At 48.2% G+C, this 12,537-nt stretch overlaps 1 protein-coding gene across 1 annotated transcript in view; it reads left to right on the top strand.

The window, feature by feature from the left end:
- LOC142825089 (maestro heat-like repeat-containing protein family member 2B) overlaps window positions 1-5,371 on the top strand; it is a 42,110-nt gene extending 36,739 nt beyond the window's left edge. Inside the window, exons 23-26 of the mRNA XM_075916772.1 lie at window positions 684-839; window positions 1,872-2,006; window positions 4,223-4,325; window positions 5,298-5,371. Coding sequence (XP_075772887.1) covers window positions 684-839; window positions 1,872-2,006; window positions 4,223-4,325; window positions 5,298-5,371 — 468 coding nt within the window. The remainder of the gene's footprint in view (window positions 1-683; window positions 840-1,871; window positions 2,007-4,222; window positions 4,326-5,297) is intronic.
- Window positions 5,372-12,537: the final 7,166 nt, after the last annotated feature.

Raw genomic sequence — 12,537 nt, 5'->3', positions numbered from 1 at the left:
TGCCATCCCTGCTCCTTCAGTCTCACCCTTCTGTTCATCTTTATTTCCAATGAGAATGGCAAAGGAAGTATGAATACTAGATTAGGTAGCTGCATAACAAGGAAAATGGGCATACAGGGTGTAATAGACTGTTTTGGGCCTGCTCCATACGATTTTTATGTCAGATGGTTGAAATTATTCCATTTTGCAGAGAAGTTTGAGATTTCAAATTTTGGTTTTGTTCCTATTTGGGGGACACACCCCCCAGCCCAAATTTCAAAACTCTTTGTGAAACAGTAATACTATTCTCAAGCCAGCTCTATTGGGAGCCTTGCCTGAGGGCAGTCTACTGGCAGACTATGCTGGAGACAGGGAACCTGGAAACACTGGGAATTAGAGGTGCCAGGGTGCACATTTCCTGGCTCCTTGTCAGCCTGCCAGACAGGCTGTTCTGAAGGTGAGGGCCAGGAAGCCCAAGATCCCAGTTAGCCTGCTAGATGGGTCACCAAGAAGCTGACCAAGTACCCCTTGGTCTTCAAAGTATTTTGATGAATCAACACATTTGGCCCAAACTTGATTAATTCCAGTTCTTTTAAACTTCTGTAGTTGGAATCACTCTACCCTAATGTAGAAGAGACAGCTGTGCTAGATACATGATGTGGTTATTTCTTCGTTACCAACCTGTGTGGCTTTCTTGGCTATAGGAGGACAACACTCTTCGTGCATTGGCCTTTGTCCTGTTTGGTATCCTGGCCGGCTCTGCAAAGAGAAAATGGAAGGACTATTTTGCCAAGCAGGTTAGACAGAGCTGGGTCACGCTTCTGCTGCACCTGCAAGATCCAAGCCCTGAGGTTTCAATGGTAAGAATGACAGTGACTTAATTACTAAGCAAAAAGAATCTTCCTCCTGATGCCAGGGGAGCTCTGCTATTCCTTCCCGCAGTGGAGACCTAAATTCTTCCCTCAGTTCATTGCCCTCCTTTTGAGTCAATCCCAGACAGGCTGGTCCTTAGCAGCCAGGGTTGTCTCACTGGAGTTCAGGATAGGTCATGGGTCTGATCCCAAGAGTTCATTCCTGCCTATCTCTGCACCCCACGTTCCTGCCTCCCCACAACAGAGGAAAGACCACAGCTATGCCTAGTGAAGCAGCTTTCATAGCTACATCTGTTCTGAAAAAACATTGCTGCTATCTCCAGTTTTCAGTATTATAAAATCATAGAACCATAGGTTTGGAGGAGACCTCAGGAGGTCACTGAGTCCAACCTCCTGCCCAAAACAGGACCAGCCTCAACTAAACAATCCCAGCCAGGGCTTTGTCAAGCTAGGATTTGAAAACTCTAGATTTAGAGGTTCCTTTGCCTCCCTAGGTAACCCATTCCAGTGCTTCACCACCTTCCTAGTAAAATAGTTTTTCCGAATCTCCAACCTAGACCTCCCCCACTGTAACTTGAGACCATTGCTCCTCATTCAGTCATCTAGTACCACTGAGAACAGCCTCTCTCCATCCTCTTTGAAATCCCCCTTCAGGTAGTTAAAGCCTTCTATCAAAGCTCCCCTCACTCTTCTCTTCTGAAGACTAAATAATCCCAAATCCCTCAGCCTCTCCTTGTAAATCATGTGTTCCAGCCTCCTAATCATCTTTGTTGCCCTCCATTGGACTTTCTCCAATGTATCAACATTTTTTAAGTAATGGGGTGCCCAGAATTGGATGCAATACTCCAGAAGTAGAATCCCTTTCCCCCTATTAAAGTCATGCTGGCATATTTTCTGTCTATTACTTCAGGGGAATCCCTTTTATTCTTGGGGTAGATGAGCAGTCAAGGACATGAGTTCCATTTGAATGAGCACAATACGTGTTATGGAACAATTCAATGGTGCAACCCTCTTTTTCAGGAGTGCAGAGCTACATTTCATCTCTGTGCCCCATTTTTGGGACTGAAGAGGCTCCAAACTATACTTAATGAGCATCTTAGTTGGAGAACCAAGCTGAACCCTGAGGAGCTCCAGATGGATATCTGCAGACACCTTGTGAGTGACCTACAGAATTATATGAGATTATTGACAGCATAGGCTTGTGGTGTAGAAGCAGGGGGAATGTGTGATGGGCAATGTAAGTATCTATGGGTATGTCTATGCTACAAAGTTAGTTTGAACTAACGGACGTTAGTTCGAACTAACTTTCATAGGTGCTACACTAGCGCTCCGTTAGTTTGAATTTAATTCGAACTAACGGAGCGCTTAGTTCGAACTAGGTAATCCTCATTCCACGAGGATTAAGCCTAGTTCAAATTTACTAGTTCGAATTAAGGGCTGTGTAGCCCCTTAATGCGAACTAGTGGGAGGCTAGCCCTCCCCAGCTTTCCCTGGTGGCCACTCCGGCCAACACCAGGGAAACTCTATGCCCCCCTCCCGGCCCCGGACCCCTTAAAGGGGCACGGGCTGGCTACGGTGCCCGTGCCAGGTGCAAGCCTGCCAGCACCCAGCCAGCAGACCCTGCACCTGGTGCGGATCGAGCCACCCACCCGATGCCCCCCAGCCCTCCCCCTCTTCCCGGGACCAGGCTGGCAGGTCCTGGGAGCTTGCCCGGGACCGCAAAAGGCGGGCTCCCTCCTGGGCTAGTGCGGATATCGTGGACCTCATCCACGATCTCCGCACTAGGCACAGGAAGGTGGCCGGCTAGGGCAGGAGAGCTGCCAGCCTGGCCACCCAGGAGCAGGTGTGCATGAAAATCAAGGGGGTCCACTGAGACCCCCGACCCTGAGCACTGAGCTTACAATGGCCATCCTGGGTCAGAACAAAGGTTCATCTATCCCAGTAGCCTGTCTGCCGACAGCGGCCAACCCTAGGGACCCTGGAGGGGATGGACCGAAGACAGTGACCAAGCCATTTGTCTCGTGCCATCCCTCCTCAGCCTTCCACAAACTTTGGGCAGGGACACCACTCCTACCCCCTGGCTAATACCACTCCATGGACCCAACCTCCATGGCTTGATCTCACTTCCCTTTAAACTCTGTTCTAGTTGTAGCCTTCACAGCCTCCAGCAGCAAGGAGTTCCACAGGTTGACTCTGTGCTTTGCGAAGAACAACTTTCTGTTACTAGTTTGAAGCCTGCTACCCATTCCTTTCCTTTGGTGTCCTCTAGTCCTTCTTTATGGGAACTAATGAAGAACTTTTCTGTATGCACCCTCTCCACCCAACTCCTGGTTTTAGAGACCTCTATCGTGTCCCCCCTCCGTCTCCTCTTTTCTAAGCTGAAAAGTCCCAGTCTCTTTAGCCTCTCTTCATATGAGACCTGTTCCCAACCCCTGATCATTTTAGTTGCCCTCCCCTCTGCCACCCTCTCTCTTCCCCTCTTCCACTCCCTTTTCCCAGTCTCCCCCAGTTTTGTTCAATAAAGACAGATTCCATTTTTGAACACAATTGTCCTTTATTTTGTACATCAAGAAGAGGGGCTAGGAAGGGTAAGTGGAAGGAGTTGAGGGAGGAATGGGGTACGCGCCCCCGATGGGGAGGACTGGGCTGGCTCTGCGGGCTTTTGTGGTGGAAGCTCTCCTGCAGCCCCCCAATTGCCCCATCTCCCCAGATGGCAGGCTGCGGCAAGTGCAGCCGGTCTGATGGCCAAGTGCTGTGATGTGCCCAGTGTGGGTACTCCGGGCACTCCAAGCCAAGACTGCTTTGCAAGCGGGGCACCCCTGAGAACTGTCTGTCCGGGGTGGGGGTTGGGACCCTTTAAGCACAGCCCTCGGCTAGCCTGAGACAGCATCTCCACGCTCTAAGTCCTCCTCTGATGACCTGCCGGCACTGCTTCCGGCAATCCTTAAGCCCGGTTCAGGGTCCACTTAATGTTGACATGCTAGTTCGAATTAGTAAAACGCTAATTCGAACTAGTTTTTTAGTCTAGATCCGTTAGTTTTAATTAGCTTAGTTCGAATTAAGTAATTCGAACTAAGTGAGTTCGAATTAACGTTGTAGTGTAGACGTACCCTATTAGAGTGGGATACAGGACTGAGGGTGAGAGGAATGTAAATCTGCCATAGATTCCCACTTTCCCCACTTCTACACAGCCTCCTGTCCTTTCTTTTATTTACTTGTTTAAATTAAAAAAAAAGTCTGAGTGAGTCCAATAACTGACAGCAGTGGCAAGAGGAACACAGACTGTTTACTTGTGGTTTGTAAAGGCATGTGTTGGCAGTCAAAGGGCATTTCTAGCCAGAGAGAGCTCATGTGTCCCTGATTTTCTCTAGGCCAAAGAGAAGGCTGAGCTACTGGAGAACTTTTACAAAACTACCATCACATACTTCTGCAGCAGCTGGGAAGAGATCCGGGCAGTTGCAGCCAAGTTAGCTGGTGAGAGAAAGTGTGCCGTGTCCCTTTTGGTATTCCCTTTGAGGTAGACAGAAAAAGTCCCTGTGTGCAGCACTGAGCTACTATTAATCTCTCCGTGCTGTGACTTCTCATGCATAAATGGAGATGTTAATGTTCTCCTACTTCTCCAGTGTGGTGTTAGGAGGAATTTGTAAGTTGCAATAGAATGCTTTGAGATGGCGCAGTCATTTAGTAGCAGAGGCTGGCACACTGTCACGTAGGGTATGTTTATTCTCCGATCAAACTAGTGTGCTAAAAATAGAGTAGCTGTGGCAGGAGTAGCAGGAGGGGTTAACTATTCCAAGGATGATCCCATCCAAACCCAAAAGTCTGTTCTCAAGGTGGCTAGCTCCTCCAACTGCTTCTGTCATCTTACCTGCACTCTATTTTTAGTAGTCAGAGTTAGTGTGGACTCAAACTATAGACCTAAGCTCAGTGTTGTTCACTGTTCCTTACTGGTGCTTCATCACTGGGAGGTAGGCAGGCCACCGCCACACAGTGCCTGCTGTTGCAGGTTCCTGATTGCCTTGCCCAGGAAGCACTAGATTCCTCCCCTTTGGCCCTGTGCCATCCTTTCCTTAGCACACCCATGCAAGCCAGGCAAGCACTGTGGCCTAATTAATTTATCCATGTGAGATCCTTGCTTAGTACGCACTTATTCCTGGCCCCAGCCCTTTGTTCACACCACTAGATTAATACACTATCCTAGTATATCTCCAATAACTGACAGCAGTGGCAAGAGGAACATAGATTGTTTAAAGCAAATGAGGTTTTATGTAAACATTCTTAATTTTTTTCTCTTATTCTCTTCAGTGTGGACGCTAAACTTTTCTAGTATTTTCTTGCCTACAGCTCACCTTAGACCCACAATAGAAGCCAAAGGGCCAATGTTATCACCTTGCACTTAACAAGAGAAGGTTTTTTATTGATGTTTATTTTACACTGCTTATTTAGGCATCATCCTGGAACATACGGACACCAAAAATATGAAATGGCTGGACATGGAACATCTGTTGAGCTGTAAGTAACAAATACAGGTGAAATCCTATTCATTAGTGAGTTATAAAGAAATTTAGCTGACAAGCAAGCAGTAACTGATACCACAGGTGTGAAGTGCATCAGCCACACATCAAAGGACAGATTCAGCTTTAGTCTGCTCTGAAAGAGGTACGTCTACACTACAGCGTTAATTCAAGTTAACTTAATTCGAAATAGTTAATTTGAATTAAGCTAATTCGAATTATGCATCTATACACAAAACCTATTTCAAAATAGCATTTTGTTATTTTGAAATAGCGCGTCCACACTGAGTGGACCCTGAACCGAAGTTCAGGCTGGCCGGAACCAGTGCTGGCAGGGCATCAGGTTAGGACATAGTGTGTGGGGCTGCTGCCTCAGGCTAACTGAGCTCCGTGCTTCACGGGACCCTACCCCCACCCCGGGTTCCCCGCTCGCTTGTCTACCCCGATGAGGGACAACAAAGCAGTCCTGTCTTGGAGTGCCCTGAGTGCCTGCACTCGGGACACCACAGCACTCGGCCACATGGAGCCAGAGCTGCCCCTGGGCACACCGGTGCGTCTCGTAGGGTTGTTGCCATCAGCCCAGCTGCACTTGCTGCAGGCTACCGTCCGGGGAGTCCATTGGGGGGCTGTCAGGATCCAGGAGGCCCTGCAGGAGAGTGTCCACCCCGAGGAGCCCTCAGAACCACCCCGGTCCTCCCCACCGGGGGCTCGTGCCCCATTCCTCCCTCACGTCCATCTACTTACTCCTCCCTAGCCTCCCTTCCTGATGTCAAATAAAAGACATGTATGTTCAAAAATAGAAACTGGGTTTATTGAACAACAGGGTGAACCTCTGGGGAGACTGGGAAAAGGAGGTGGGAGAGAGGAATAGAGTGGGTGGGAGAGGGGAGGGTGAAACCTGGGAGGAGGAAGTTGGAAGGGAGAAGCAAAGGGAAGAAAGGAGAAGGGAAGATCAGGGCCCAAGGTTGGGGGTCTCACCGCACCAACTTGAATGTCATGCAAACCTGCTCCTGGGTTCGCATGTGGCCTTTGGTGGCCAGGCTGGCAGCTATCCTGCCATTGACGGCCGTGTTCCTCTGTCTAGTGCGGAGATCATGGATGCTGGGGCATCCCTCCCAAACCTGAATAAGGTCCATGATCTCCACCCTGGACCAGGAAGGCACCCGCCTTCTCCAGCCCCTGTCAGGCTCCTGGGTGCTGGCAGACTGCTCCTGAGGAGCAGTGGAGGGTTGGCTGCCAGTGCCTTGCTGGCTCACGTTTTGTGGCTACTGGCTCAGGGGCCCCAGTGGCCACTGCTGGCTCTTGGCTGGTAGGCTTGGATCTGGCACGGGCCAGGGTCTATCCCTTTAATAGCTCTGGGGTTTACCAAATTTGAATTAAGCGCTCTGCTATTTCGAATTAATATCGAAATAGCGGTTTGCATGTATAGATGCTATTAAAGTTAATTCAAAATAACAGCTGTTATTTTGAATTAACTTTGCGGTGTAGACGTACCTGGAGGAAACTGCAGCCAGTGTGATATAAGTCAGTGCATCTCCTGGCTATCCTGGCAATGCCTCTTCCCAACCTGTGTGATCCACTCTTTGGGCTCCATCGGCTCCCTGGAAGCCACTTTTTGCTACCCCAAACTCCACACCATCAGATTTATTTCTGTCAGGAGATGTAAAATAACTTAAAAGCAGAAGCTATTGAGTCAATGGAGCACCTTCCAATTGGATGAGTTTCTGGTAGGGTCAGGGTCTCCCCTCTCCCCCCTCCTCCATCTCAGTTTGGAGCTTGGAAGGATCCCAATGGAGGAACCTAAAGCTTTGTTTGTACAGAGAGCTTCTGTAGCTTGGTACTCACTGGTACTAAATCTCCAGCTACTGCAGGCATAGGTGACTATATGAAAAGTGAGTCATATTCTCTGTAATTCCAGCTCTCCAGGTACTACAGAATGACCCAAGTCCCATTGTCCAGATGGTGGCAACTCAGGTCCTAAGAGACATCTGACCTGGATGAGTGCTCGGGGAATGAAGCACAGACAAATAGATCAAAGAGCTCCTGCTACCTTGAATGGGAACAAGAGAGGGATTGCTGGAGGACAATGTGCTCTGTCTGTGCCAGCTTGTTTCCAGCTTGCACCTCATATACTTCGGTGGGAAGCTAGACCTTGGTGGTATGCGGCCAGCTCTGCTATGGGGTAGGAGAGTAGTATAAGGGCCCTACCATCAATCAAACATTAGCCCTGCCACCTGACCCTGGAAGTCCCCCCCCCCGACTCCCCGGAAGTTCCTTCTCCCTTGTCACCGGCAGTCCCGCCCCTGGAGGGTAGTACATCCGGGTCGAGAGGGACAGGTGACCGGAAGTAAAAAAGGATGTCATGTGACCCCCGTTAGGCCCGTCCCCTGTCACCGGAAGTCCCGCCCTTGGGGGTAATACATCCGGGGTCAAGAGGGGCAGGTGACCGGAAGTAAGGGGTGTCATGTGACCCCTCTAAGGACTTGCCCCGCCTCCCTCTACCAATCAGGAAGGGCTTTCCCCGTAGGACCGCCCCGCGAACCGCTTTGACCAATCGGGGGGCAGTTCCGGGACCGGATGACCCGCCCAGAAGTGGGTCGTGTGACCCCTCTAAGAACTCGCCCCGCCTCCCTCCACCAATCAGGAGGGGTTTTTTCCCTGTAGGACTGCCTCGTGAACTGCTTTGACCAATCAGGGGGCAGTTCCGGGACCGGAAGACCCGCCCAGTAGTGGGTTGTGTGACCCCTCTAAGAACTCACCCTGCCTCCCTCTACCAATCAGGAGGGTTTTTTTCCCTGTAGGACCGCCCCACAAATCGCTTTGACCATTTGGGGGGTGCAGTTCTGGGACCCGTTGACCAGACCGGAAGCTGGTCGTGTGACCCCTCTAAGAGCTTCCCGTGACACCCTCTGTCAATCAGAGCATAGCACTTCCCCATAAGTTCTAGCGCCACACAAAAGAAGCCATCTTGTTCCAAGAGCGCGTGTTTCAGAGAGCGTGCAAACGCTGAGCAGAAACATGGACTCTTTCACCACCCCCACCAGAAGTTTGGAGTTTGTTTTGGTGACGAGGGCCTTCCACCACATGAGAAGAAAGTGCCACATCAGCAACAGTTCCGAGGACGAGGGAGAGGCAAAAAGGGGCCCTTTGCCCCCTCTGCTATTGAATACACCAGGATCTGATCCCGAAACCCAACTCCTCCCACGGCAGCCTGACGAGCTAGACGGCCTCTCGTTATCTGTCCCTGTGGAGGATGCTGCCCATCTCTCCCAGGAGTCGGACAAGGTGAACGGAAAAGAAGTCAAACAGGTAAATGAAAAAATCGAGGTGGGGGGCATCATGGGTGTTTTGTGAATCTAAAAACCAGCAGCTGTAGCTTATTCTCTTTTTTGACAATCTCTTGCCAGGTCGACGATGACTTTCTAGAAACCTTTGAGAAATTGCACATCGGTAATCCTGTGGGAGTAAATCTATCTTGTGCCCGCTTTTTTTGCTCATATCTGACACATGGATCTCGAGAACAAACGTGCAAGAATGAATTAACTCGGACTCCCTAATAGCGATAGTGGTGGGGGTGTCATGGTGCCCATTTGCAGATGGCTGTAAAAGGGTGTGTTAATCCAGATGCTTAATAAAACTTGTATGAAATGTGTTGGTGTGAATGTGTTCCTTCCATACTTACAGCATCTTTTATTAACACAAATAACAGTCATGTCTACGCAGATTGCTCTGTTAGAGAAAATACATTACACCCCCAGGGAAGCTGGCAGCTTTGGTGGGGTGAACCCTCTGTTTCAAGCAGTCAAAAAGCACAGTAAAACTTTGAACAGAAGACAGGTAACATCATGGCTTTCGGACCAAGACGCTTACTCTTTGCACAAGCCTGCTCGAATACATTTTAAAAGAGACAAGACCATTGTCTCAGACGTGGATGCACAATGGCAAGCAGATTTGGTGGATATGCACCGGTTCTCCAAACGCAACAGCGGTTTTAAGTATATTTTAACAGTGATAGACATTTTATCAAAATATGCCTGGGCCTTAGGCCTAAAGGACAAGACGGGCAAGGAGGTAGCCAAGGCCTTTAAAGCTATTTTCAGCGAAGGTCGCGTGCCTCAAAAATTACAAACGGATCGGGGAAAAGAATTTTTAAACAAACCTTTAAGTGGATTGTTAAAGCGGCATGGTGTCCACCATTTTGTTACTAGCAATGAAGTCAAAGCGGGGGTTGTGGAGCGATTTAACAGAACTTTAAAATCTAGGATGTGGAGATATTTTACAGCCCACAATACCTTTCGCTACATTGACATATTATCTGAGTTTATAAAGAGTTACAGCTGGAGCTTTCACAGAACTATACGGACCAGACCTGCTGATGTGAACCCCGCAAATTCTCTGAAGGTCTGGAAAACTGTTTATGGAGATGATGTTAAAATAAAACAGGCTGTTGTTCCTTTTAGAAAAGGGGACCACGTGAGACTCTCTAAAACCAAAGGTGCCTTTAAAAAAGGTTATGAACAAACATTTACCGATGAGATATTCATAGTGGATGAAGCCTTAACCAGGGGTGAGAGACCTGTCTACCGATTAAAAGATTATGAGGGTGAGACAGTGACGGGGTCGTTTTACCCTGAAGAATTACAAAAGGTGAACCCCAAACAAGACAGGATTTACAGGATTGAAAAAGTTCTAGCAGAGAAAGGGAAAGGAAGAAAAAAGCAGCTATTGGTGAAATGGCTGGGGTGGCCCAACAAATTTAACAGTTGGGTAGAAGCTTCTCAACTCTGTAACGTTTAAGCGAGAATAAAAACAATCCCACCTGCAAGGAGAGAAATGGGGGACAGGGGCTTCTACATCACTCTGCCCAGCAACGCCAGCTCTGGGGTTTTTCCCCAAAACACCAGCTCGGCCTTTACAATACAGCTAATAAAGTCGTTGGATCTCCCGGGGGCCTGGGAAGTGGGGTTAGCGGAAATACAATATCCACACAGCTGGAACAACATTACTGAGGACACCCCTTTCCAAATCACCTTTGGAGATAAACCATGGAGTTATATCCTACGGCGAGGTTATTACTCAACTATACCCGAATTATTGGAACATATGAATAGCATTGTGGCACGTCATTCTGGACCGCCTGATGTTATCATGAATTATGACCCCGTGAGTAGAAAATGTAGACTTAAATCCACCGATGCTACTGCTACGTTTTCTACCCTCGGGGAGCTAGCTAACATTCTGGGTTTGGCCCCCGGGCACAGTGTCCAGAAGAGTCCCTTCTCAGCAGACATCACAGGGGGTTTCAACTCCTTGTATCTATACACGGATATTGTAGAACACCAGTTTGTGGGGGACTTTTCTGTCCCCCTGTTACGCTGCGTCCCTGTCAGAGGAAATAACAATGAGTTTGTTACCATAACCTACGATAAGCCTCATTACGTACCCATCAGTCAACACCACATCGACACCATCACCATTGAAATAAAGACGGATCAAAACAGATGCGTTTCATTTTGCTTTGGCAAGGTGATTGTGAAGCTGCACCTGCGTTCCCGGAAAGAGCGAGGTTTCTAAAAAGCAAAACACTATTATGGCGATCGTAAAAAATTACGGTGACTCCAAAGTCTACAGCAACTATTACAAAGCCCAGGCTGGATATGCCCTTCCTGGATATCATGGAGCCCCTGTGATGTACGGGGCCGGCGTGGGCGGTATATTCCGTAGCCTTTTTCGAAAAGCTGTACCGCTTTTGCGAAGAGGGCTAGAGATTATTAAACCCCACATAAAAACAGCCGCTCAAAACATAGCCAGAGATGTGGTAGGCCATATTTCCCAGGCTGTCTTGGAGAAGGTGGGGAATCTGGCTAAACAGGAAGGGTCAGGGCTGATGTATATTAAAAGGAGGAAGAGAAAGAGAAATGCGTCATATCCGCGACGCACAGGACCCCCGAAACCCTTTAAAAGAAGAGCCTTGACACGCAGGACAGGCCATCAGCAAAAGTCCAAGAGGAAGCCAGGGAGAAAGAGGACACGCTCTGTACCTGGTAAAAGAGATATATTTTAGTCAACATGGCTTTCGTTCACTGCGGGTCGGAAGAGTGCACCAAATCTGAACTAGACTTGTTTCAGATAGCCCCTACTCAGACCAGCATTGAGAAAAGCATCTACATCGAGGTGCCGCCTCTGTCAGCCGTGACAGAAACTGCCCCCATCGACTTTTTTATAGCAGGGAATGGCATAGATTATATGGATTTAAACAACATCCTACTCTACCTTTGTTGCAAGATAGTAAAAGGCGATGGGACTGCACTCCCCAGGGATGCCGCGGTAGGCCTGGTGAATTACCCAGTGGCCTCTATTTTCAGTCAATTGGACGTTACATTGGGAGACCGCCTAGTAAGCAATTTTCCGCCTGACTGTTTTACAAAGACACTCCTGGACAACACGAAAAAACAGCTGGATGGTGAGAATCTAGGATTTGTGAGGTGTGCAAGGCTGACGTCCCAGAGCAGGACAATGGAGTTGTTGGGTCATCTACACAGCGACCTGTTTTTTCAAGAAAAACTTTTGTTGAACGGGGTGGATGTGAAAATTAAATTGACACGCAGTAAAGCACCCCAGGTGAGGGGTTTAAAGGCAACTGATGGTTGTTTTTCTTAATTTTTCTTCTTAAAAACAATGAACAATTCAGAAAAAATACCTAGACATAATATATATATATTAAATAGATATTCTATATATAGAGAAGTGTTTTATTTAAAGCAAAATGTGATCAAGTTCAAAAATTATTTTTAGAACATGACAAACTTCACACACTGAGCCAGTCAGACAGTTTAGCCAATTTTTGTTTTTTAGAAGGCAAAAAAGGAGTTGGTGTTTCTCGATCCATCCCAGCGTCAGTGGCTGAGGCCTTCAGGCGTTCCAAAAGAACTCTGTTGTCTGCACTGCCCATGATGGAAGATGGAACGTTTAGTTCTGCCATGGCATTGATAAACACATCCCATCCTTTAGGTACATGTCTGCTAGGGACAGAACGCGTCTGGGTGACGGCTCTGACTAAGTCAAGCATGTTAGAACCATTCACCACCGAGCCTTTGTACACAAATGCACCTTTATCATTCCAGGAAGCGATAGTTTTATCCTGGCCCAGCTTATTTAGCAACACTGAGGCG

The sequence above is a fragment of the Pelodiscus sinensis genome, unplaced genomic scaffold (genome assembly GCF_049634645.1).
Source record: "Pelodiscus sinensis isolate JC-2024 unplaced genomic scaffold, ASM4963464v1 ctg133, whole genome shotgun sequence".
NCBI classification, from domain to species: Eukaryota; Metazoa; Chordata; order Testudines; family Trionychidae; genus Pelodiscus; species Pelodiscus sinensis.
The sequence above is the reverse complement of the archived record's forward strand: the minus strand, read 5'-3'. Positions and strand labels throughout refer to the sequence as shown.